Raw genomic sequence first — 27,636 nt, 5'->3', positions numbered from 1 at the left:
AATCTCAGGTCCTGAGAATTCTGTATATATAAGCACACTTCAGATCTTAACTATACAGTCCTTGAAAAAGTTGAGGCAATTCTGTGACTAAAAGATCTAAGTCTCTTCTTACTGGTTTTCTAACACATAATAAAATTGAAATACTTCATAATTGCAATTAGGCTGTCATTGCAACTACACACCACTATCAGGCACAGAAAACACACATACAAAGGAAGGAAATACTGACATTTCAGATTTTCCACCTACAGCCACTAGGTTTACTAAGGCAATTTTAAATAAAAGAGTATTAAAATAACACAGAGGAATCAAGATTAGGAAACAAGCCTCAAACTCTTCAGTCTAATTGTATGAGGGAGAAGACACAAGAGTCAGTTTACAAGAGCAGAGCACTGAGGAGAAAACTCTGGATTTACCAACATGAATGGAATTACAAGCATAACAAAACTGCTTTCCTGGAAATTTGTGCATCAAATGCAACAGCACATTTTAATTTATGAGTCTGTAGACTTCATATCATCATGATAAATGGATGACAGTATTTTTTTAATTTAATGTCAGCAGGTTGTAAAGATTAACACCCACATTTGTTCCTTGCATAAATTAACTATCCAAAACAGATAGGCTGAGACTGATTCTCTGCTCTTAAAAGGCATTACAAATCTATGAACAACAGGATCATCACTTATAATGCTTCATAATCACAATGACTTTTTTTACACAAGTCATTAACTCTTGCATTCCTTTATAAGGAGCAGACCTTCACTTCAACTATTTTCAGTCAGACCTCTTTTTTCACTTGTAGAGAGACCTGATTTCATCCTTTTTGTTCTGTAGTGCTGTTTTCCTTTGAATACAGTACACATATATAAACAGCAAGAATAAAAAACTACCTGAAGTAGTTCCTGCTTTTACTTAGTGTCAAATATTGTCCACCATCCAACTGTGTTCAACCAAAGAAGGTAAATATACTAAAAAGCCAGGAGTCTTCTCTGAAATGAGCAGCTGCCCAGCAACAGATTTTTTTTTTACACAATTATTATTGGAATGCTTAATTTTATTCTTCAAGTCCAAGAAACTTTGGGGAAAAAAACCTAAAATGTGCCATTTCAATGAATCATAGCTGTATAGATAAAAGAATCGTTTAGCTCAATGAAAACGACAGAAGATTCTTAACCTACTATGAAATCTCCTGAGTTTTAAAGAGATTCATGTATTTTATTCATCAGCAATTGACTTATTTCATCTCTTTATTTAACACTTTTAGCAATACCTGCATAAATTTCAGGAAATTTCAGAAACAAGGAAGATTTGCACCATAAGCTAGAGGCAGGTTCATAAAGGCTCTCTTCCATCAAAGGCTAACTTACACAGAGAGAAAATAATTCTCAGGTTATGTTTCTCTGTACTAAGATACTGAGATACACACAGGAGAGTAACTATGAATAAGTAAGCCACAGTATTTGCAGTGACCTCATTCCTCTACTCACAGACTTAATTCACTTGCAGGTACACAAGCTGACCCTGTAAAGCAAGAATTTCCCCACCTGAGGAAAAGCCTGCACCCACATCAGCAGAGCCATGTCTGCTCACGCTGTCTGCACTGTAATACCCACACCCTGATCTAAGGAACAAACACCACTCAGCTACTGGGACTGCACTCCAGCAGCTGCCAGTCCCCACAGTGCTGACACCAAACAAGCTTTATGAATACTCAAACTCTGCCCCCCTTCCAGCAAGAGTCTGCCCTCATGTTTAATGAGCAAAGCCTAACTTGGGAATATGAACCTACTTGTGACATCATTTACAAGGTTTTAAACTACTGACCCCTTCAGATCTACTCGTGTTTCCTACTGCTGCCTGAACCAAATAGTCCTAACTATTGGAACTAAGCCCAAAGGACATGCCTAAAGAGAAGTGGGCAAGCACAGGGTCCACTGACCATAGAGACACACAGAAATTAAACTACATTTAAGGCATATGAGACAAACCTTTCCTTCCTTTCCACATCATTAAGATAACTCAAAAAAGTAGAATTATACAAATTTACATGTGCTTCACAATAGAAAGATTTCTAAACTATATATATTGAGGTGAATTTTAGCAGGAGCAACACAAAGAGCAGGCACTGTGCAACTGAAACGCTTCCGTTAAATACTTTTCCCCAGTGAAAGCAGAACTTTCCATCAGAACTGGCATCTTTAAACTGCAAAAAGTTAAGACAGTGTTTTCTGTCTTCTTTTTAAATGCTGAAGACACTCACTGCTTCAGCAAATACAATTTACTACCAAAGGCCTCTTCACTGAAGAGATTTGTAAAAGTACATTTTGTGTGACAAACATCTGTGAGACTGAAAATTCCAGAAATTCTACTGTGCATTCCACAGTAACTGGAACACAGGGCATCCCAAGAACCTCTTGTTTAAGGTGTATGCACTTCCTCTTCTTGGAGACTTCTCACAGCTGCAGAGAGGACTCGAAAGTGCAGAGGAAAATGAAGCCGTGGGTATGGATAAATGTACCCCTGCCACACCCTGGAACTTCTGCCCAGCTCTACACCATGCACAGCAGCAATATCCACTGAGTGGGGACATTTGAAATAGCAGCAATGGTTTCACAAATCATTATACAACCTCACCTTTCACTGGTTTCCTACTGAAAAGTGATGAAAAATTTTCAAAGCATATAAGAGAACAACTGGGTTCTAAAAAGTATCATACCTGACACAGCAAGGAAATCATCAATACTTGTTATGTCATCCACAGCTTCAGTAAGAACACGGATGTGATTCTCCCATGTACTCCTGTACATCTCCATGTTGCTTTTCACAACTTGACTTTTTGGCCTGGCAGCAAGAGCTAAAGCAGCATTAATAACCTGTACAAAAAAATAGACAAAACCAACTAATTATTTCTTCAGAAATCAAATCTTATGTTTTACTTAACATATCAAAGTAGCATTCCTGCTGTTCTCCAAACAAAAGCTTTCCTCAGCTTTTGGTTCAGTTCTCAAGAAGAAATATCAGATGTTGCTTAGGCCAACTTCCATCTCAGCTTCACAAATTAAGAAGCTGATGGAAGAGGACAGCAGAATCCCAATTTTGGTTTTAGTTGGAAAATCACACTCTTACAGTTTGCAAGATATCAAACACAAGGAGGTTTTTACTCTCACACACTGACCAGAACAGCAAACATGACTTCAGGTCTGAGTTTAAGCTCTTTAGCATCCAGAACTTGTTACTGAGTATCTCCACAGAGAGAATCAGCCTCTGCGATGTGGAAGTGGGAGGCCTAGCCAGAACAACAGATCTATCTTCCATGATCAGAAGAATGGGATATAACTCATACTACGTCTAGATAAACGCAGCAGACTGGTTGTGCTAAATCAGTTCAGACTAAAACCAGAACTTACATCCACATGAAGAGGGTAGATTTCCTCTCTTTCAGAAAAGACTAACTGAAGATGCAAACACTGGACCCCGAAGTGATTATTTCTATAGATACTTCAGTCAGTTAGCTAGAGAGGCTTTTCCCTAACATGGATGTTTATTGATGCTACATAAATAAACATTTTTAAATAAACTAACACATATGCTGGACAGAGGCTGAACATTAACCTTGCACTTCCCTTTTTTCCCTTCTGAACACTGCTTATTTATGAAAAAGGGGAATGGTTTCAAGACAACCAAACACCAAGCAAAACATGAGGAGAATTAAAACAACACACACTTGTACGGGAGAGAATCAAAAAGCGCAGGAAGAGCAGCAGGAAAAGAAGAAAGACAACATCACAAATGAAATATATTACAAGTTATCCTTCACTTTCTGGAAGGGGAAGAAACCATTCAAATTGCACACTGGCCCTGGAAAGAGTCATATAAAGACTTTGCAAGATACTTTAATAGGCCAGAATATGCTGGTGCAGTAACAATGAGAATTCTGCCTTCCCCATTTTGGTCAGCTGGGTTCCTGATGTGGTAACATACATTTGTTATAGCACAGGAAAAGAGCAGAAGCTCTGACACTGCCAGGAGCAAAAGGCATCAAGGCTGGCATCAAATAGGCACCACCTACATACTGGGGGACGTTTTTATAAAAGTGGGGTGCAAGTTTTAATTAATAATTTTTCCAATTCTAACTCTAAACATTTGAAAATGTTGGAAAGCAGGTTTCAAGTAGTCAGCAAATATATTTCTGTCCAAAGCATACATTTTGTTAGCATGCACAGCACACCCAAAAAATTAAGTGCCTGTCCCTGTACAGTTGCATAGAGGCTATCGCCTCCAGTTTCTCTATTTAAGTAGCAATATCCAAGATACATAACTCCCCACATTAAGTTCAACATATAAAAGTCCATTTCTGTTTGGCTCACAGCAGCTCTCCCAACACTTTTAAAAGTAAGAAATTTGCAAGAGTTGAGGCTTTAACTGTTTTCACTCCTGTCATGCTTGATCAAAATACACAGGATCAATTTTCTAAGCCAAGGGCTCAAAATTCCACCTCAATAATTCTTAGGTCACACTGGTCCTGTTTTGATTTACCACACTAACCAGTTTAGGTTTTAAAATGTGTCCATCAAGACTAAAATACTGAACAGGTAATTTCTAACTTTTCTATTTAAGTCCCTAATTAAATACTAACTGAAAGTCAAACTCTGTTCTGCTTGAATACAATGAAGTCTTCTTCTTACTGCATTTTCTTCTTTGTATTGGCAGATTTACCAGGTTGGCTCTGCTGAAAGTAACAAGACTGTGCAAAAAACTGTTTCAGTATCAGAACCAGCATCTTTTATCTTGCCAAAGATAAAAAGAACCAACATTTGTCTCACCACATGCAATAAAGAGGTGAACTGCTTGGGAAGATCACCAAAAGTATTAGAGAACATAGCCAACTTCATCAGATGGGTGCATTTAGAAATCCTGATGACTCCAGCTATCTCTGGAAGTGAAGTCCCAAAGCCTGCAGTAACTACAGCCCAGGCAGGTGGGCACCCTGCTCTGACAGCACAGATGCACTGCACATCTGATGGGCTGAGGCTGCACAAGGGCTGAAAACCATCACCTCTAACCACCTCAGCAACACAAACTAGAGCATTTACCTAAGGCTTCCCACAGGAAATTTACAGCTACAAGAAATCAGGTCCATCCCACAAAAAGGCAGCTAATCATGAGTTAAACATTAAAGGTGACACTGTTCCTTATGGCTCTCCTGGTAAATTAAACCCTTAATACCCTACTAGGAAAAGACTTAATTCCACTTTGGATTTCCACAAGTGTGGAAATAACTCACAGAAAAAAATACCATAGAACAATTTGGACTGCTAGCAATGAAACCAAAATCCTGTCATATTTAAACTGCAGAGCACACTACAGACCCCATGTCTTTGTCCTGCCTGGGACCCACATCAAGGTACAAGATTTAAGAGCCAAGCAAGGTTGCTGAAGTTCAGCTAAGCACAGACCTGGTGTGAGCTTTGTTCTATCTGGAACTTCCCCAAAGCCATGCATGTTTCAGACCGTGTACTCTCAATCTAGACTAACAAACGTGAAGATACGCATTATCACATGAGTAAAATGGAGACTATAAACACTCTTATCCCATAGAAAGAAGAAGAAAAAAAATCAAAAAAGAAAACTTCACATTGGGACATAGTCAGACTCACCCACAAGAGACCAAGTGGAAAACACCACTTTCTTAGGCTTCATGAAGTTTATTAGCTTTTCTACTTCACTCCAACTGTCATTCATGGTGCTGATTTATCATCTGAATTGGCCTCAAGAAACAATGAGAGCAAAACTGATCAGAAGTCCCTGTTTTACCACTGCTTCCTGATCTAAAATAAGGTTAACATTTGTTACTGGCTAATTGAATATAGCCTTATTCTGTAGTATTACAGCATTATTAGGCTGTTCAAATTCCATTATTACTTTTCCCCCATTTGTATTTCTGCACATAAATATCACAGTTCAGGTTACCATAAAGTTGCTACTACTCCTGCTCACTGCTGGGGCATTTCACTAGGAGCTAAATTACCAGTTTTTAAATAAATCCTTGGATTTATGAGCAGAACCTAGGTGAGGACAGCATCTGCTATTATTAGTTGCACAGCAGTAATATAATATGTTCTCATCAAGTACAGGATACATCACACTCTATACATTCTATCAAATGAAAATCAGTCTCTGAAGTTTAACTGCACAGTGATTACAGAAGTTGAGAGAAGCTTGAGGACACAGCAAAATGATGATAGTAATAAAATAATCCTGCTTTCTACTCACTTCTGAACAGCTGGCTGCTACATCAAAATACAGGTATGTTCAAATGAAATGTGAGGTGTGCACAGGATATGCAGCTTTCAGGGATGTACTCCTGTGTGCACAGTGGCTAAAACAGGGCATGTGGGGGCAGAAAAACAAAACACCAGGACCAAGACAGGCCCACAAGCCCACACCTGGACACTCTTCATGCAGTCAGCTTAAGACTGGCACAGCTACTCCTTTATTGCACAAGTAACAACTTAGGGACAACAGACATTCATCCTGCCACACCAGGCAGGGAAGCAGTGTTCAGTGAGATGGTACCTTTAGGGAAGGATGAATCATCCAGCCCAAGGTCAGGTAAAAGAAGACAACCCAAGAGTAAAAAGTGCAGATGCAGGGTTGGATTAGCATTACAAGAGCATACTTTTACAGTCTTTCAATTAAAAACAAGCAGGGAAAGAAACAATGGCTAATGTCTGTTATGGCAGAGACTACAGCAGAAGAAAACTAGAAATTGCTTAAAAATTAAGGATATTCTGAACACCAAAAACTGTTAGCCCCTCTAACCAAAACAAGAAAAATACCTTAATAGCTTTGGTTTGTTTGGTGATTATCTTACTTTTCAGATGAACAGGAGCTCACCACCCAGCTTTACATTCACTTGCAGACCCAGCAGATTATTTTCCAACAAAATGAGGTGGGCAAATACATCAACTTGACACAGTAACAGCAGAGGCAGGTTCAGTCAAGTATTTCTCAAATATGCCTGATAAATTTTACTTCCAAGAACAGAAGGATCACTTCTACCCTAGTGTAAGGTACTACAGCAAAGCTGGAAGAGCTCACCCCAGGGTAACACCATTTAGAACTTGACCAGAGTTTTGCTACTGTAAGGTGAAACAGCTCTGTATTTTATTGATGTAGGAAGTATAATAGGATGCTCATATTCAAGGTGAACAATACATCAATGTGCCATTTGAGCCTGGCATTTCTAGAGATCAGAATGAATGTCTTTGTTTAAAATCAAAACTATTCTGTGCATCTTACACTGATCCAAATTAATTTATGTAATGTGGCCAGTTTCTAAACATACTGAATAAGATTAATCAAGGGATGTACATGGATAACACAACAAAACACAGAAAACTGTTTCTGAGATTTCAGAAGGTGGATATTTTCCAAGCTGTTTAGTAAACTAAGTACCTCATGCTACATCACAGAAGAAATTGCACTGCTTGGGACTGTAAGGAAGAAAACTCATGTCCAGTTGGATTTGACAGAAGAGAACCTGAGGTTTTCCTTCCTTCTTTCAAAAATGATGACCTGAATGTCAAAAACCCAGCCGTACAGCTGGGGTGCAGTAACACACTCCTCGTGACACAGGGCAGTGGCCAGCTGGGGCACTTTTTTCAGTGGGCACTCTTTCACAGCTCTGCTGCGAAAGGAGCTGGCACCCTGCTCCGTGCCAGCAGCATTCCCAATGAAAGCCAACAGCGCTGCAAGCTCCAAGGGCATGGACACAGCACTGAGGAAGACGCTGCGTCACAGTCAGAAAACCGTGTCCATGTGCCCCCTTTCGGGCTCTCTGATACAACAGAGACAGCAATAAAAAAGGCACATTCAGCAGAAGGCCACCAAGAGGGATGTGGCCTGATGCTCTTACTCTGAAAGGAGGGAGAGAGAACTGAGCTTTTTCAGCCTGGGGAAAAGGGGGCTTCCGAGGGCCCCAAGGGTAGCCCTTCAACAGGCAGGAGATGACAAAAACAGCACAGACAGGCTTTGCACAGCCATGCACAGCAGAAGGGTATTCTGACAACAATCAGAGGGAGAAGCTGATGAGAGCACAGATTCACACAGGAGCAATTTCACACCAAGGTCAGTCAAGCAGTGAAACAAGTTGCCTGAATAGTTTGTGCAGTCTCTGCCCTTGGACTTTAAACACCTCTCCAATCAAACTTTAGAGAACAGTCAGAGCTGAGTTAGAAACTAAGCACTGAAAGAAACAGCTGTGAGCAAAAGGCTGCAGACATCCTAAAGTCCCTTCCAACCTGAAATACTGTTGCTCTGAAACACAGAAATTACAGAGTAATTCTATTATAAATATTGACAACGATTGCTTCTGGGGCAAGAACACTGAGACACTTCTCAGGGTAATCTAGGAAAGGTAATAGAAATGTAAACAATGCAACAACACCATGACAGGATTTCCTAGGTCACTACTAGGACACAATGGTTCTTTAATAGAATAGAAATAGAAATAGGTTTTAATAGAAACCAAGAAACATGCTGGCACTCCGCTGTTTTTGTTCTTTTAACACAAAATCACAGGGAACTTATTTCTGTCAAGCTGTGCCTTGTATTTCTCTTAGCACAGTGGGGGACCTTAAATATACAGATATACCCAAGCTCTGTAAAAAGAGTAACTATTTACTACTAAGTCAAAAACACAAACCTGAAAAAAAAAAAAACCACACCAAAACAAAACACTATAATGGCAAAAAGGTGCAAGGACATGTGACACTGCTGCTTTGGCATCTGGCCTGTAAAGCAATTGCAGTGACACAGATATGAAAAACCAGTAACAATTTAACAGTTTGGAAAGCTGAATATCTTCTGTACAACATACTTAATCATAAAACACATTTCAGTCAATAGAAATAAAAAAAATTGAGGTCATGTTGATAACAGCTCTAGACAATTCAGACACATTCCACCCAAGGGCTAAGTGCATTCCAAGAGTAAATAAATTACTGGCTCTCTTTGTTTATAAAACTGACTTGAATTGTTTTATAAATTCAAAAGGCAAACTCTAAACCCCACTGAAAACAGCTGAAAGTAGATGCAGAGTAAAGGGAGATTTTTTAATCATTGTATCAAAAGTGACATATCAAAACAAAGCAAGATTGTACTTCCATAGGAAACTTTCATTTATTTCTGAACATAGGAGAATTTCCATCCACAGCCCACTCCTCTCCTCATGACATCCCAGAAAAATGCTACCTCTGCAGCATTATCTAGTCCTGATAGTTATGAGGAGATAAGTGTATAGGTGGTACATGGCCATAAAGTTTCACATTATGTTCAAAATTAAGACACCTACTGTTTCAGAGAGAGACTCAAAGATCCAACGAGAAACAATGACAAAATAAGAACTCAGTAACCCCTAAAATGCTAAATGCAGTTGTGAAAACAAATAAGACAAATTAGGATCCAAGATAAAATTTCAAAGTCCTATTTGCAACCTCTACTTTGGCAGAACCAGTATTTTGAGAACTTAGTAAGATTCTTTCTCCTTTCCCACAATTTAAAAAGCAGGAAGGAGGGATCTCACTCAAGGAACATGGTTTAACAGTGAACATACTTAACTGTGTTTGGTAATGAGTTGGATAAGTTATATATGAGTTTACTCGTTCTGAGAATACGAAGCAACTTGAAGCTCTGCAAAAAGCATCAGTGGACAAAGAGTTATATTATCATTTTAAAATCTAGCAAAAGCCTTCTTGATACCAACTATTAAAGGAAGATAAAACTTTTATGTGCTTATTAGAAGCTACTGGTCAAGAAACTTGTGACTAAATTAGCAGCACACAGGTAAAGCAATCCCTCAAGAACAAACAGAACTGTGGGCAAGGGGGTAACCCAGCAATCCTACAAATATTATTGATCTGGTATACCAGGCAAGAAATCAGACTAAATTGTGCATGCCTTTGTCTCCTGGTGTCTGGGTCGTGGCTACCAGTGATACACAGAAATATGTTATTATTACACCAGGATATTTTTGCATTATTAAAACAAGCTGTGCAGTTTCACTCAAAAGCAAACCTTCCAACATAGTCTAGCCCTGCTGAGAGGCATGATGCACTCCTCAGGAACAAAATGGAATCAAACCTAAACACACCAAGCAGTCCTCTATAGCTCCTCCTACCCCCATACATATCTTTGTTTGGCTTTACAGAGGGACTAAATGCACACTTCTGAATAAATCTGGAACCCTTCCACAGAAAAGGCACACAAAGTTATATTTATTAAAAAAAAAATCTATTATTTTAGCTTAAAATGTCAGAAAAGAACAAAAGAACTGATGATACACTGAGGTATTCAGTATTTACATTTGGGTGAATAGTCACTCTGTTTTTTTGAGACAGACAACAGAATAGGCTGAACACTTACAGACTGATTCTTAAATGCATCTAACAGCACTTTCCTTCCAGAACTTACCCACTTGACCTGACAAGTCTCAGAAAGCCACAGAAGACTTCACCCAAGTTTATCAAGCCTTGGGCAATTCATTCTCAAAACTGATTTCAAGATAAGCATATTCTTAAAATGGAAAGTTAAAATACAACTCAAGACTTACTGATACATTGAGTAGGAAAAAGTATTCTGAGTTCTGCTTATAATGGTTTTGAGTACAAAATAACAAAACAAACATAGTGGAAGTCATATTCAGCAGGGCTCTGTCCAGATCTGGAGCTCAGCTACCTGCAGTTCACTATAAGTGTATTTACCTTTGTGTCCCAAGTCTCTTCATGCAGCAAAGCTTTTTAGAAATGTAAACCTTTCCTACATTTTCTTAGGCTGTGCAAATGCTCTATCACAGCACAGCAGCAGTACCCACTACATTGGGATAAAACTTCTTCCCACTGGGGACAGCTGTGTTTGCTGATCTAACTGGGACAAGCCATGCAGCCACCAGCACACATCACATGCCCACAGCTACGGTACAGCTTCCCAGCACGTGCAAGCATAAAGAAAACTCTCCAGGGAATTACATAGCCTAAGCACTAGATCTCAAAAGGTGTTAAACATAAAAAGCCCCTGTGTCCAAATACACCAGTAATTATCAATCAAATTAGCTGCAGACTAAAATTACAATGTAAAATTTATGCTTATGTCATTAACCTTCTGTTTATTGGATGGTATGTCCAAGTAAATCTTTAGTCCAGTTTATAATGTAATGCATATCAAACAGAAAAGTCCTTATGGACTATTCATTCATGTACCAAACTTTAGAGAGATGCAGTAAAACTGTAGTGGGACTGGAACAATTGCAGTGTAACTCACTACAGTTACAATCCTTGAATATTTGGTAAGATGAATGCACATATGGATTAAATTTATAAACTGGAGGGAAGGGTATCAGTAAAGCTCAACATGCATGACACAACTATTGTATCATACACATTTTTAAGTATATTATACAAAACCTCTACCAAAACAGCAACAAGAAAATACAAACACCCTACTAAATTAGTATTAATTAGTTCATCATTCCCTCTTGGGACTTCTAACAAAACCATCACCATTACAAATGCCAATGCCCTTAATTTCCTGCAACATCTATAAGCTGTGGTATGGTCAGAGCTGAAGAAAGGCAGAGCTGAAGCCAACAGCGAGCTTTCAGCTTCACACAAAAACAAGTTACTGGATAGACAGACCATAGAAAGCCCTAGAAGAGTTACAGAGACAGTTACAGGTACACAGAGGTTGAAAATCCATGATGTGCCTCTGGAAAGAACAGGCAGAAACAGTCCGGTGAAAAAGCGGGACTCACAGGCATCCTCAAGCATATTCCACGTCACTCACACAGTCAGACAAACTGCAATTTTTCACCTGTTTCTGCCACAGGCAAAGATCTAAGCAGCAGCACACACTATGATGCCCTTTCTGGTCCTGGAGGTTTTTGCTGCCCTCCTGAGGCCTCACTCCGTGCTCCTGGCCCCCACTGCAGGCTTCAAGGGCCTTGCTAAGGCTTTCCTTGCCACAGCCTACAAACACCCCGACCTTCCTGGGCTGCTCCTCCCTCCCAGTCCAACACAACACAACTGTGAACAGACAAATAAGCCAACACCCCATGAACACCAGATTCTTCCTGTAGCAGGATTGGTGCCAGAACAACTCTCAGGTGATGTGTTTGTCTTCGCTTGAAGCAGGACCAGCAATGGAAAGAGCCTGCCTGCATTAAGGACATTGAATACTTGCGGTATTAATTGCAGGCTGCAATTAAGCACAACACCTGAAGCCATGCACGCAAGCAAAGAAAACCAGGAATGCCCATCTTGAGGCACACATTCGGCCAACTGCAGGAAAACAGGGCTCCATCACTGGTTTTACACACAGGCATGTGTGCTTGTTCTGATGTTCTTCTTACAGCCACGTGGTCACTCTTCACATACATCCTCCTGCTGTCAGAGGTCAATAGAGCAAATGCTCCTGTGCAGGACAGCAACTACCATCCTGTTAGCCAGGTCTCATTTCAACTCCTGGGGATCAGAAGCCACATGGAATAACAGTTCAACATTCCAGGGAGTTACTGAAAGGGATAGTTAAAATCCAGAGTAAGGTTACAGCTTCCTAGCCAAACATACTGCCCACATCTTTTCCTGCTAGGATGCCAGTATCAGCACATGTGGGAAATAAAATGTGAAAACCTACACCTAAGGTTTTCATAGAGCTCCAAACAAACCCAAAATGATCTACAAGTACGCATCAAGTTGCCTCTGTAGCCCACAAAATCCTAAGAATAGTTTTGAGAGCACTACATTCCCATGATACACATAACGGCATGACTTTATCTGAAAACTGAAATTTAATTCCCATCAATTCATCATGTAAAGATATACTGGGGAGAAGTAAGCTTGGTAAACAACACCAGAAATTACTCTGTTTGCAATAGTAGCAAAAGCTTTATGATGTAAAGCTCTCTAACCTTTCTAACTCAGAATAGCAAATTAAGACTCCACCTTCATGTCAACTTTAATGCACAATCTTCTAAGCGACACAGGAAGGAAATAAACTGCTTGTGTACTTGCTACTTTTACTTTCAAAGCTGCTGTGACATTTCTTATTACCTTTAATTAGGAATTTAGTAAAGCAGATAAACTGCTAGATATGAATGCAAAACAGAACACAGAAAATCCCCCTGCACATCATGTTACCACTCTTTGCCACATTCAATGACATTATGACATTGTAGTTCACAGTCAGAAATCATGAGAACACAGGAAGGGCAGCCATCCATTGCCTTGAATTTGATTCTACTGCTATAAAACCATTTAAATGCTCTTTTTAAAATCCTGGAAGCTCAGAGACATGAAGGAACCAACATTTGTAAAGTTCACCCTTTCCCCCCCCTCCAGGTCAGATACTCCACAGACTGACGCAATGGCAGGGGCTGAAAGGGACTTCTGGAGGTCAGCCTGGTCCAACAGCCTGGCCAGGCAGGATCACCCAGAACAGCAGCACATCCACAGGATTCCTTTAACATCCTCCCACAGAGCTGTGTCAGAATTTCCCCAAATCACTGAAGTCTGACCCTGCCCAAAGGTCAAGGGAACAGAGTGCAGGGAAGAAAAATAAACTGCTGTGCCTTTGCATTCCAAGCTCCTGCAGAAGGCAGAAGAAAACTCCAGAAAGCTTGTTCCACAGATGCAGCTCATGGGACACACAGGCACACACAGGAACGTGGACCATGAGGCCATCCTGTCATCAGTGCAGCTCCACCAGACTTGTGTGTATATCATCTACTTCCCCAAGTGCTTCCATGTGCTCCTCATCTACATCCCCATGTGACTGCAGGGCACTGAGCACTCACAAGAATCCTGGTAACACTGCCAGTATTCCAGCTGAAAAACATCTCCAGGTTAGGTATAAAGCTGGTAACAGAGATGCACAGCAGAACAAATCCACATCAGATGGATCCATGGATCAGTGATTTTTGCTCCTTGCTTCAACAAGAGCAATGAATGCCCTTGTCAGCCTGTGCTATTTGTACCTCTCTATTACTGCATGCTGCAGCCATTTACACATTTGGCTCTTTATTGCTGTCCATCCCTCTCCACCAAAACCATGTAAAACTGCATCTCTTAACACTGGTATTACCTTGCTATCTTGAACTACTATAAGCTTTCCTACGATGCTCCCCAGGCTCACTAGGTATTTTTACCACAAGAAGTGTAATAATGACACTTTATTGCCATGCTTTCCCTTTCTAGCATTTTGCTGTAGGGCTGTCAGCAACAAAATCTCAAACTTATAAATTCAGAAAAAAAAAAAGATGAAGTTCAAAAGACTAAAAAAAAATATATCTTTCCAGGAAAAATACTTTCAAGTCCTGAAGGCAAAGGGAAAACCAAATATTGGGGGTTGATTCTTCCCTTTTCCCTCTGTGGAATTTTCCCCATTGTCATGCTAAGATACCTGTTGACTAAGACCTGGTGGCAAGGGGGAGGGGAGGGAAGAGGGAAACCCCTCGATATTGAAACAGCCAGAAGAGGAAACAGAAGGCTCTGGCTCGGCCCATTTCCCCCGCGGAGTTCGGATGAGAAGGACGATCTCTGCCTCAGCCCCATCCCTGCCATCCCAGCGCCAGGAGCCATCCTCACTGCTGTCAGAGCCTGCCCTGCTGCCTTCTCACTGTAACCTGCCACCATCCAGCACTCTGCTGAGCACCAGGACCCACACCGTGAGCAGAGGGCTCTCTCTCCATCTCTCTCTCCCCCGGGACAGCGCTGCCATCACCCCCAGCCCTCCTGCAGCTCTGCGGGACCTGCCCGCCCCCAGCACCGGGAACTGCAGCTCAGGGAAAAGGTGCCTGCAGCCAGAAAACACTGGGACTGAGTTACTGTTCTGTTTGTGGCTAATTTCATAGCTGTTGTTGTTCTTGTTTGTCTTGTTAGATATACTAGTAAAGAACTGTTATTCCTACCCCCATATCTTTGCCTGAGAGCTCCCTTAATTTCAAAATCATAATAATTGGAAGGATCACATTTTTCAGTTCAAAGGGAAGCTTCTGCTTTCCTTAGCAAACACCTGTCTTTCAAAGTAGGACACCAAATTGTTTATAAAACATTTATAGCACTTTGGTGCAATATGAATCTATAGCAAATGCCCTCTAGCAACTGTAAAAAAACTCAATCAGTCTCCACTGACCACAGCTTAGGCAAGAAGAGGATAAAACAGGACAGCTTCTGGATTGCTACGGAAGATGAGGCTACTCAGGGTTTGTATTTTTGTTTAATATTACAAAGTGAGAATTTGTTGAGCATTCTATTCTAACACAACAGATGCTGGAAGATGAAAGTTAAGACTGAAAACCCCAAGGCGTTTTGTAGTTAATTATTCTCTCTCCAAGTACCATCAGGAAAGAGCCAAGCAATCACAGCCAGCATGAGACTTTCAGGGGAAGCTAAGAGTAACAGCGGGAGGAGGTTTCCCCCCTTCCAACTGTTTATTAGAGAAGTTCAAGCCAAAGCAAACATCTTAGTCTATTTGTACAGAAGCATGAAGTACCGTGCCTTCCAACACATTTTGATGCTCTACAGCTTTAGGATTCACAGTATCCCAATAAGCTTGCTATGAGGTTTTGAAAATGACAAACCTCAATTTTCATAAACTGAGCAAGATAAGTGAATACTAGTGTCAGTACATTATGCTAGGGAATATAAGGAAGGCTTTTTCTTGCCCAACTTTCAGTCCCTGTCATATAGCCAGACAGCTGGTTGTGTACACAGCCCTTTAGTGCAGACTGCCCTTCACATGAACATTGCACTGCTGATGGTACAGATCACCATCCATCCAAACAGAGTCACACATCCTTGTGCCAACTGAGGACTGCACTAACAGCTTCCTCCACACGATGTCTGCTGGTAACCTGTAACAACAGCTCTCCACCCACGCTGGACACTGCCTTGTGTCACCAAAGCTGTGCCACTGCCAGCTCAAGCTGGCATCAGGCAGTCTGCAGTGCCACCAAAAGCAGATGCTGCTCCTTCTCTAGACTGCACTCCGTCCTTCCCTTGAGCCAGCAAGCCTGTTCAGGCATCCACATGGCAAACTACCCTGGGCAGCTGACCAGAAGCAAAACAACCTTCCTGCTTCCCTGCTGGATTCACAGCACCTTCCTACTCCAGACTACTGAGCAGCATGTGACTGCTGCTGCTACTCATGAGGGAAGGGGCAGAAATGAGGGCTTGGGAACAGGGAGGGAGGGAAGTCTCCAGCAGTACTGATGCTGTAAAAGCCAGACCAACAGCTTGTGGTACCAGGATGTATGAGAAGGAATTAAACATAGGAGTGCTCAAGAAATCTACCATAGATACCAAGGTTAATAACAAAATCCACATCTTCAGCAGCATTGTGTGCGAACTTTGCAACAGCATGAAAACCTACATACAAACCAACGTTTCACCAAAGCAACTTTCTTTTCAGAGATAGTATTAACTAAGGCACAATTAAACTCTCATTAATAAACTCATTAATTAAACTCTCCGCTGAAAGGCCAGAGATGATACCTAAGAAGTCCAATAATGTTGGATACTAACATCTGTTTCCTGTCTTTTAAAGCAGATGGTAGATAACTCACTGATTTACCATGTTCTCCCCCATTACTTCTGCCCTGTGTTTGAAGGAAATTATATTAAAACAGATAAAAGGAGATGCCACACAGATGGTTCAAGCAAGAAGATGAAACTGTGGTTATTAAAGTGATGTTGGTGAAGAGTCTTTATGAGGCTAAGAAAAAAATCTTCTTCAGTGTCCCCCACTATTTAACATGCCAGAGCAAATAATAGAATGGATGATTGCTTTTCTCTCATGAAAGAGCAAATATACAGTAAATGTGAATTGCTAACTTCAAAAATACACAGCAGCATAAGATGCATATTTAAACTCCAATACCTTAAAAATAAAACACATCAAAAGATCCTGTCCACTGATTAGCTATCAAGTCTCATTTTTGTGAGCAAGAATTTTCATGTTTGCTATTACCTACTTCCTAGAAAATTACACAGAAGGAAATAATATCCATTTGTCTGTATCAACAAAAAAGGGGTAGACAATTTAAGTGTAAATCTACACATAGCTCAAAGGAAGAGCTAAATTCATCAATTTTCATAACAAAGACACAAATACAACGTTTAATTTAGAGAAAAAATACAGGACATTCACAGGAAAGCTTGATCAAAACCTATAAAGCATTACAAAGTCACGATCACTTTCTAAGAAAGCAAGCATTGAACACACAAGTCCTGCTAGGGAAGCAGGGCTGCTCAAGTTGGATTTCTGTGTGTGGGCACAGTGCTGTCCCTGTTGGGCTGCTGAAAGCTTCCATGACACTTTGAACCAAACTACAGGCCATCAAGAGCAGAGAATGCAAGTGGCTATTGGAGTGGAATGGAGATGCTTTGCCTGGATCCCTTCTGCAGACACACACACACTCCAAAAAAACCCTCAAACCCTCAGCTCTTGGTTCTGTGGTGTTTCAGAATTTACTGATAAGCACAGACCATTTCACATGATGCTAAAAGACACGTCACAGGCTTAATATAGTCCACTAGCAAGGTAGGAAAGGAAGCATCACTACAACAGTGCTGAAATTATTAAAATGCAAAGAAAGGAAGGCCGCAGGGGCTGGTTTCTCGCAAAGCTTGGAGGTTTTTGCCCTTCTCCTCGTGCATGTACCACATGCAGGTACACACGTGTCCATAGAGAAACAGCTCTATAATACCAAAATACAGCAGTCAGTTCCAGACTGTCATGTTGGCATTGAAGAAACAGATTAATTATGCTGGACAAGCCAAAAACAAAATGCTCAAGACAGCTGTCAGATCAGTATTTCAATGGCCTGTAAGCACGACATGTACAAATATATTCCTGCTGATTAGCTCAGCATCTTGCTTACCCCAATACCTCTCTCCATGTTACCTGAACTACCACAGTGATTTATTTACAGGAACACCATAGCCAAAAAAATCACCTTCTATATTTACTGGTTTATCACATACCAGGCAGTATGAAAAACTAGCAGTATATTAAGTTCTAAGCAGCAAGAAAAGATGGCATTCAAAATTACAGCTGAATCCTTCACAACTGTGTCAAGTGTTAGATACTTTTCATTAGTTACACAGAATTGCTTCTCACCTCAGTTTATAACCAGATAGCTTCTATCTATCCCTCAATACTTCAGAAAAAAAAAAAACAGAGCTCACCAAAATACTAAGATCTAAAGTTCTGCTTATATCAGTGCTTATATCTCTGCTTTAAAATATCTGGTACAATATTCCATGAGATCAAATGACTTTCAAAAATTTCTTTATCATCATCTGAAGATTAAGCTAAACCATGAACATTTGTGTGTTTTTCTTGCATTTTCCTTCCTGTAATTACCCTGTACTGCTCTGGTAACTAGCAGCAAGCTCTTGTGAGAGCTCCCTTTCCAGGGAAGTGAGCCTAAAATTCACTATTTCAGATACAGTTCTTCTAAAATATCCCAACCCCCCTGTTCCTTACAGCTCTTCAGGGATCTTTATGCTAATAAAAAGGCTCTAAGTAGAGCCATCTGGCACACTGAAGATCATCTTAGCTGCTGCCATACCATCACCCACCTCTGACCTCCACTTTGACATGACTGTTTCAGGTTTAGGCTCAAGGTCATTCTTCTCAAAAGCAGCAACTCAGGATTTGAAAGTTGATTAACCATAAAAATGTAAAAAATGTATGAAGAATTCAGATAGAGAAGCCATATTCTCATCTAGTAATCTCTGGTTTCCCACAGGATAATTCTCCCTGTCTATGCTGACAGGTTTACCATTACCAGGTATTCCAAAGGACTGTTGGAGCAACCTCAGTCTTCCCCAAACACACCACTGAACTGAAGCACTGGGTAACAAACCCAAAATGGGCATTAGCAAAACAGCTCTACATATTTATAGCCTTGCTTTTAAAAACAACACCTTTGTTTGCTTCTGTTGGTTCCTTCCTTTCTCTTTTTTCCCCATGCACTCATTTGAAGTCAAGGTTTTGCTGGCACACCAGGACAGTCACATGGATTCCCAACACAAGTGACACTGGAGATCTTACTTGACATCACCGAATGCTCCCAACCAAAAGTGAGTTATACAAACAGAAACAATTCTTCGTCAAATCAAAAGCAACCAGTTCTTCAATTTTTTTCCCCTATTTTTAGTGACTTAACACTATATTAATTTCTCATGAAACATTCATAACATTTTAGGATCATTATGTGTTTTGCATTGGCTCTAATATAAACGCCCAGCTTATTTTATTTGTCAAATAGTCAAAACAGCTGATGATAATTTCACTTGGGAAAACAAAAACAGAGGCTTCAGAATCAACCCTCTACCTTTTATCTACAGCAGGGTATGATTAATGTAACAAAAGCTGTAAGACTTTCCTCCAGCACCGGCCAATTCTGTAGCTGCCTTTTCCTCTGTGCTCCATTGGAAGTTTTGCTGTCAAATCTGCAAAACTCCCCAGACTCCAAGGTGCTTTCTCTAAGTGCTAGAGGGCTTTTTTGGTTGGTACTTTTTGTGGCATTTGGGGTGGGGAAGCTGTATTTTATTTCTACTATATCAGATTTCAATCCATACCACGCTTCCCTTGAAGAAATATTTTGCAAAGCACATAGAATACCTTTCTTTTCACTCTGAAGATTTAGGAACACTGGGGAGTTCTGCATGTGAATTTGCCCATTCTGAACTCTTATATGCCTCACAGGAACTTAAGAGATAATTATTTTCCCTATTGAACATTTTTAAATGATACAGCACAATGTGATGTAGTAAAAAAATGCAAGAGGCTGAATCTGGTATTTCTTATTTAGGTAAGATGCGAATTGCATTCACAGGGCATATTCCTTATCCAAGAAAGCAGCAAATCCTACATAATGAACACACCATTACTAGTAACATAATCTTATCATGTGCATTCCACATTCTCTTTTTAGTCAGATCTATAATCATCAACCTATTCACTCCTTAAACCAAAAGGAAAGAAAGAAACCTAAGAAACTTTCATTTTACTATAGGAAATTAAAAGCCTAGAAACTTAAATGGCTGTGAAGAAAAATCAATATTTTAGTCAAAATTAGATTTTAGGGGTTTCTGGTATCAGATATGGAGGTTTCAATTTCAATTAAAAAGCTGCATCTGGATGCATGATAATGCATCATAAAAGTGCACCTGACCCCTGAAGAAACAAAGAAGCTGGAAGAAGCCTTCTTACAAACCCAGTAACACATTAAATCACATAGGAGTGTGATGTGAAACACAAAACTCAAGTTTTAAAAAACACTGAAACAGAATTATTCAAGAGAAAACACTGATTTGTGACATTTTCAGAACATCACACTTCCTTGACAGAATTTTTTTTCTCCAAGGCTTGCATTTATTCAACAGACATAAAATGGACTTCTCAAGCTTGCTATTGAACATATTAATATATGCTCTTCATCTTTTATTTCAACTACATTACCACAAAAGGTTAAGAATATTTATGTCACTGTGTAAACTACAGTGTTCTTCAAAGAACTAATGATCTTGAAATTATGCAGCCTCAAGGCTGCAACACAGATTCACAGAAATCAGTAAAATCTTTGCTCTAAAAGATTTAACTGCAGAAGTTTTTTCACCTCTGTAACTCTGAACATGACAAAGTGAACACATTGTTGGTACTTAATATCTCAGAAAAAGTCTATCTGTGGCTGTGCTTTTTTCCCATTAATTTCCTTAAGATGAAAGTTCAAGCTTTTAAATTGGTGATAATCAGAAGAATTCACTCTTTACTGTTCACTTACACAAAAGCCAAATCAAGAGGCGTCTTCCAAGTCAAAGGCCAGAGTAGGTACTGCTTTTTAAGAGTAAATTATTCCAAATTTTTCACATTACAATGCTCATTCAATCAGGTGCAATTTCACAAACAGAGCAGCAGATTTCTGCAATCACAGTTTTTAAGAACTCTGAACCAATACAGACTATTATCCATTCCTATGTTAACCACAGAGACCATGAACAGATTACCTAAGTACATGCATTTATCATTTGGTCTCCATTTGCTATGCTGAGCTGTGTAAGTGGAATGTGAACTTAGGCTAAAGGAACACAACTGAACATCTGCATTGTGTGACACCACCACAGTGCATGGTGAGCACACTGCAGTGGGAATGAAGTGAACAAGTCCTACCTGTGGGCACAAAGTCTCGATGTGATTAGCTGCCATTTGGACAATCTTCGTTCCATCTTCATTTGTTGACAATGAACAAGCAAGATTGGCAACCTCAAATAAAAATAAATAAACTTAAATAAGCAAACAGCCATGTAAGCAAGTGTTCCTGCTCAGACTTCAAAATTGCCAGAAAACATCTCTGCTAGAAAGCCTTCATTTTGGAGGAGAAATAGTTTGTTTTTGAACAAGGAAAGAAGCAGGAAAAAAGGGCTGTAACAAGAGGTGACAGTGATGAGAAATCTTACAACCTCACCCCAATTTAGGCTCACCAGGTAACAGCTGCAGACTGGTGTTTAGAAAATAGGAGGAAATTTCAAAGTAAGAACCTAAGGTTTCAGCAGGTTGCTTGTGATCTTGCCCCTTAATTTTTCAGAGCCCTTCAAATCATAACCAACTTTTACACTGTTCTTTTAAACTTACTTTTTAAGACCTTAAAGCTCAAATGACATTTATCTTGACTTGTTGTAATTAAACAAAGCAATTTCTGCCCTGAACTATCCACAGATCATTCTTTTAAATTAGCAGTATGGTTTTCAACCAAAATTATCATATCATATAGCATATAAAGTGCAACCAACAGTGACAATGTATATGGAAACGAACTCTGTGAAAGAAAAAAAATTATCTTCTATTATAATGTACACCGCAGAGATTCAGCTCCCTTTAAAGTAAGCATCTCTTCCACAACGCTCAAGTTTTAACAGGTGAGGGAAAAAGCATCTCACTGCAAGTGAATATCAACAGGCTGAAAGAGACAGGCTTGACAAAGGTACAAGAGAGGCTGGGACACTGGCATCCAGGGGATCTTTTCATCCTACTCCAGTAATACCAAGTCCTCCTGCAAACTACTCCATACTCATTCCCCATCACAGCCTCCCCCACAGCAGCTGCACTGCCTACAGCCACTCCAGTGTTAATGCAGACCAAAAACTGCCTGAGCAGCAGACCCCTGCAGTGCTGCAAATATGAACACAGTCACCACAGTTATTCTGGAGTTACCCAAAACTCATAAAACTACTTCTACAGTTCAGCTGCCATGAAATAAAAGCAAATCTTCCTTTTATCAACTTTTCAGGACACCACCACTAGTTCAATGCTGATCTACTACCAAAGGTTCTTATTATTCTTACTTATTTTTAAGAATTGTAGTAAGTAATTACAAGGCATTAGTGCATAGACAAATTAATTACTTTTCCTACTGAAAATTCAGACGAGATTAAGAAACACTTTCTGAAGGAGATGATTTAGAATGCGGGGCCTTCCACATACACCTGTGCCTACACAAAAATACTTCATACAGCCTTCCCTGGTTTTCCCATACAATTCACTGGTTCCCTTCGCGTGTGATATATTATCTTTTCCACATAAAAAAAATGGTTAAGACTGAAGAAATCCAGTTCTCATCAATGCACTGACACCATATTCTCTTTTATTTAAAGTAAACTGCCATGGGTTGGTTTTTAAAGCAGTATCTGAAAAAACTGGCTTCCTTCTATGCTTTCCCTCCTGACCCTTCAGTCTAAATTACCCACAAACTACTTTATATCGCCACAAAACAACCCTAGAAGAGGCTATTCCCTCAGAGCAACAAAAAATAAAGAAAAACTTAAAAGAAAATCAGTTATTTTTCTTTGGATTGAAGTTCAGGAGCTTTCACTACTGGTCCCAACAATTAATTCACATTGGCTTCAGTATTATTAATTCCTTTGCCCCAATCACTGAGGTGCTTGTGTATACAAACATCACTGATTTTAAAAACTTTTCTATGCCTAAAGCAGTATCATTTCAAAGGTAAAATAAAAAGGCAGTGCCAGCCATTCCACCTGGACAAAAAATCTCAGCAGCTTTTATTCTCTTTACCATAAGGTTCCTTCAGTTTTTCAAATTAATTTGGCAGTTTCCAGAAAAAACTTTACTTTCATTTCTTGGAATCCACTGCAAACACATGTGATACAGCGCTCCTGTTTATCAGGGAGGTACTGTTCTAAGCAGTTTTGTCCCTGTTTTGATGAGCAAGGCAGACACGGACAGTTCACAGCATCTTTTTATCCTGTTTCCTAGTTACACTGGCTCCAACACTTCAGTACTTGCATGTACATTGTGTCACAGAATAATAAAGTAGAATGAAAGGTTTCCAGAGATCATGTACTCCAACCCCCTGTTCAAAATATGAGAAAAAATTCAAAACCAACTGGTGCCAACAGCTCAATGTAACAGATCAGCAGATGGGGACAAATTCTGTGTGTGTTACCAGCCCATGTGGGAGACTGGAAGGGCAAAAGTGTGGCTCTTCTCTGACAAAGCATGCTTTGGCTGGGAAGGAGCTCTTCACTCACAAGTATTCCTTTTTATTTGAAGTCAACAGCAAAAAAGGGGGGTTTTTTGTTTGGTTGGGGTTTTTTAATATAAAAAGGAACAACTTCGTCATCTTATGTTCCCCATCCTGATTCTTCAGCTCTAAGCATTCCTTGGTGGTGGCCCAATTCAGAATAGTATTCTCAAAACACAAGCAGCAAACCAAGGACATAAGCACTAGGAATTTATGTCAGGCCATTTTACAACAGCAAACAGAGGTTTGTATTATTTACAAAAAAATTTTTACAAAATTCAGTTGAACAAAGTAGTATTGGCTACTCTGGAATAAATAAATGTTATATTTTGGATGTGTATCAGGAGTTCATACAACAGGGCAATGCCAGCAGCAAATTTAGACCTTCGCCCTCTATTTTGATCAATGTTAATAAGATTTCTATTTCCATGAGAAAAAGGGCAGAATTTTCTTCTCCTGGCACTGAAGCAGCACTTGTCCACATGTACGTCATGCATAAGTAAAAGGGCTCTCAGTCAGTCTCAGCAGTAAGTGATGAGGCTCACAGCTATTCCACCCAAAGACAACCCGGATCCCTGGAAGTCATTAGCATGGTCTCATTAGCCATCATTGTTGCTACTTCCCTCACCAGCTCCTAAAGAGATCTCCTTAACACAAATCCAAAACACAGTAATTCAAGTAAACCACACGGAAAGAGGCAAACACCTGTGTGCAAATTTTCCAGGCAGGAGGAAGGGCATGTGTGAACCTGAAGTCTCTTCTGAGGCTATAATGTTGCTAATAAGGACAACAAGCTCTTTCAACAAGAGTAAATGTCTACAGTGCATAAGGAAAAAAAAAAATCAAGACCTAACTCAGGTAAGACCTTATTGTCAGCAGTATAGTAGTCACCAGTAGTCCAGTAGTCACCAGTCTCTCCCCTAAGCAGTATAAACTACACAAACACATTAGATTTCTTTCATATTCTCTGGGAGAAACCAGCTTCCTTTAGAGGAACTTCAAACTCAAACACACTGCAACTTCAAAAATAAACTGCAAAATGAAAACCCAAGACTCCTCTCAGTCAGAAAATAATTGTCCTTCTGAAGAGCAAAGTTTGTCAGGACAAAGAATAAAAGCTTTCTTGTAGGCTGGTCTGATTGAAATCAAAATTCTACTGAAAAAAAAAAAATCACAATAATTTTCTCCAAACATTTTTAAGATACTAAGAAAGCAGTTACACAGCTTTTCTTTGAAAGCATAACAGAGAACAAACCACCCTTGATGAGGTTGAGCAACATCCATTAATACACTAATTAAGGTGCAGTGGGAAAGGAAGACATTGAACTGAGCATGTAAGTGCAGCACTGGCAGTAGATAATGCATTTCATTAGCCTGATGAATTTTTTGATTGTGAAGGCACTCAAGAGTGTTTTTTGTTGCCCACTCCCTGTACATACAAGATGTGTCAATGCAGATTCCTTTTATTCCTGCAGTTATTAAACAAGCTTCTTAAAAGCACTTCAACTGGTATTTTTACTATTGGGTGAGGGTCTAACTTTCTGTACTGAGGATGGGGTTCTTTTCTTTAGTATACAGTGACTCAACAACTTCTCAGGCTAGAAATTGCTGAAGAGTAAAATCTGTGTATAGCAGATTACATATGGTTTAAAAAATAATTTAACAAATCCTATTCCACTACTTGATCAAGACATTACATGGAACTTGTGTAATCTAGGAGAGAGCACATCTGAAATGTGTGTCCAGATGTTTTCAGTTCCTGCTCTTTACCAAACAACTGAAAGGCAAAGAAAGATGCACTGAGAGGCACCGAGAGATAAATCATACATGAACAAGATTGCTCAGCTGTCCCAACTTCCTTGGGATGGAAGGCTTTTTCCCTTGCCTACGCTCAAACAAGTGCATCACACTCTGGATCCCCTAGTGTTCTCTCCCCAAGCAGAGGGCAAAGGCTTTAAATCATCCTCAAGCTTCATTCAACCTCCAATTTCCCAATGCCTTCCACTGGGTATTAACGCAAACAGAAAATACATTTAGGAAAAACAACTTGGAGAGCCACTAATTACTTCCTGTGGATTTCCAGAAAGGTGTGGTAATCCTCAACCGCCAGCTCCCTGAAGCCACCAATTTTGGAAGTACCAGAGATAACCCAACACCCTTTCTGTAGACAAAAGGGATGTGCTCCCAAGCCCTTAAGAGCCTTGGGGAAGTTCACATGCTAAGTGACACTGCCTCTTCCCTGTGAGGGGTCTTCCGTTGATTCCGCTGGAAAGGAAGAGAAATCCTTGGGAGAGACAGTCCAACCATGACTTAAGGATGCAATATAGTGGTTCAGGAATGAATCCTGCTTCAGAGTTAACTCCAGGGTGAAAACAAAATGCAAAGTCAAATGCAAAAGTGAGATTCTTAAGTAGCAGAGAAGTAAATGATCACTGCACTGCCTCACCACCTGTCTCATTTGCAGTTGAGAACAGTTTTGCTGATCTATTGTCCACACCTCACAGCAAGAATTAAATGTACCCCCAAGGATTTTTTTCAGTCAAATTCACTCCATTAACTCCCAAAAATAAGTATTTGCTCAGGAACAGATTGTCTGCTAACTAGCTAAATTCTTCTTCTATAAATTGTACAAAATGAAGCAGCATGTTCTCTAGATGTGATCCCTTTTGCTCCACCAACACAAGCTCAGTTTCTTTTCATTATTTTACCCACAGTCCCAACTCACTTATACTGTAAATCACTAAGGATAACTCAGTCATTAATTCCATGAAAGCTTCTGTTTCCCCCTTCTCAGTGAAGATTTCTTTTTCTTCACATTAAATAGCTCCTTCCAAAGCTCTGCCCAGCCTAAAGTTGCTCATATCTTTCACTACACTGCAGGGTACACACGAAGTCTGTTCTTTGGAGATTTTTTTAGCCGAGCACGAAGAACCCTCTGGCAACCCAACCCCTCCCACCAATAACCCCACAGAAATTCTTAGCACCATGCTGGGAAAGTGTTACTAAAATAAAAATTGTCATGCTTCAAATTTCACAAAAAATGAACTTGCATGTCACAAGATTTTGAACACAGTCTTTAGGATGTTTAAAGTACTGGTCCTATCATTTTACCTCTTTTTTTTCTTTTTAACACATAGTAAATACTAGAACAGAAACTTACTGGCTTTCCACAAAACCAGGCAAAAGTATTTCTTATACACACCTCTAAGGAACACTAACCAGATACTGTGTCACTTCAACACTTATGTAAATCCTCCTTGGCAGTGGCAGGGAGTTCAAAAGGCCTAAAGGAGGACAGTGCACAAATGGACACAAAACCAGCCCAACAATTCATTGAGGTAGAGGTTAATCCTGAATAATCACACTTCAGACAATATTTCATTTGTAGGAGAGCAACTGAACACTGAGCTGAGGAATAACATTTGAATTCCAGCATTACACCAGTCAATATGGCTTTCAATACAAAATTATATACTCTGTGTAAATTGATTATAACTGTTAGCCTGCTCTCTTCAAACCACAAATGAAAAACACACTCATGTATTTTCTGCTTCTAATTTTGTGCTATATAGAAATATCTTCTGCACATTTTTATGCGTTCCAGTTTCTACCACTAGCTTTATTCATGAAGCCCTAAGAAGTCTTTTGAGGAAAATGACTGTTCACACAAAAAAAGAGCCATGAAAAAAATACAAAGGTCAACATTAAATAATGATTCTATACTTTTTCAAGGAAAATGCTACATTGATGTATGTATGTCTTCCAGTCATTGCTGCATTTTATATGCATTTATGATTACTATGTGCATTTTTATGGGCTTAATAAAACTTACACAGACTACACTATTTGGTTATAGTGAAAAAACACATTCCCGTGGAGTAAAAACCTACCTCCAATGGGCAATAAAGTAATATCATACTGTTGCTTGTTTTCCAATCCATTTTCTACCATAAAACTTAACTTCTTTACAGATCAAGTCAAGCAGTTATGCCTCAGGTGGAAAGTTACACTCTTACCTTTTATTAGCT

The 27,636-nt window shown here is 39.7% G+C and overlaps 1 protein-coding gene across 4 annotated transcripts in view; it reads right to left on the bottom strand.

Annotated features, from left to right (window-relative positions):
• CTNNA3 (catenin alpha 3) overlaps window positions 1–27,636 on the bottom strand; it is a 401,940-nt gene that overhangs the window by 115,274 nt on the left and 259,030 nt on the right. For all 4 annotated transcript variants that reach the window (XM_062496193.1, XM_062496191.1, XM_062496192.1 and 1 more), the window contains 2 exons: window positions 21,238–21,330; window positions 2,720–2,876 (listed from right to left, as the gene is read on the bottom strand). In XM_062496193.1, the coding sequence (XP_062352177.1) occupies window positions 2,720–2,876; window positions 21,238–21,330 (250 nt within the window). The remainder of the gene's footprint in view (window positions 1–2,719; window positions 2,877–21,237; window positions 21,331–27,636) is intronic.

Source organism: Cinclus cinclus, chromosome 7, assembly GCF_963662255.1.
Source record: "Cinclus cinclus chromosome 7, bCinCin1.1, whole genome shotgun sequence".
Lineage (NCBI taxonomy): Eukaryota > Metazoa > Chordata > Aves > Passeriformes > Cinclidae > Cinclus > Cinclus cinclus.
Note: the sequence above shows the minus strand (reverse complement) of the source record. Positions and strands in the feature narration are given on the sequence as shown.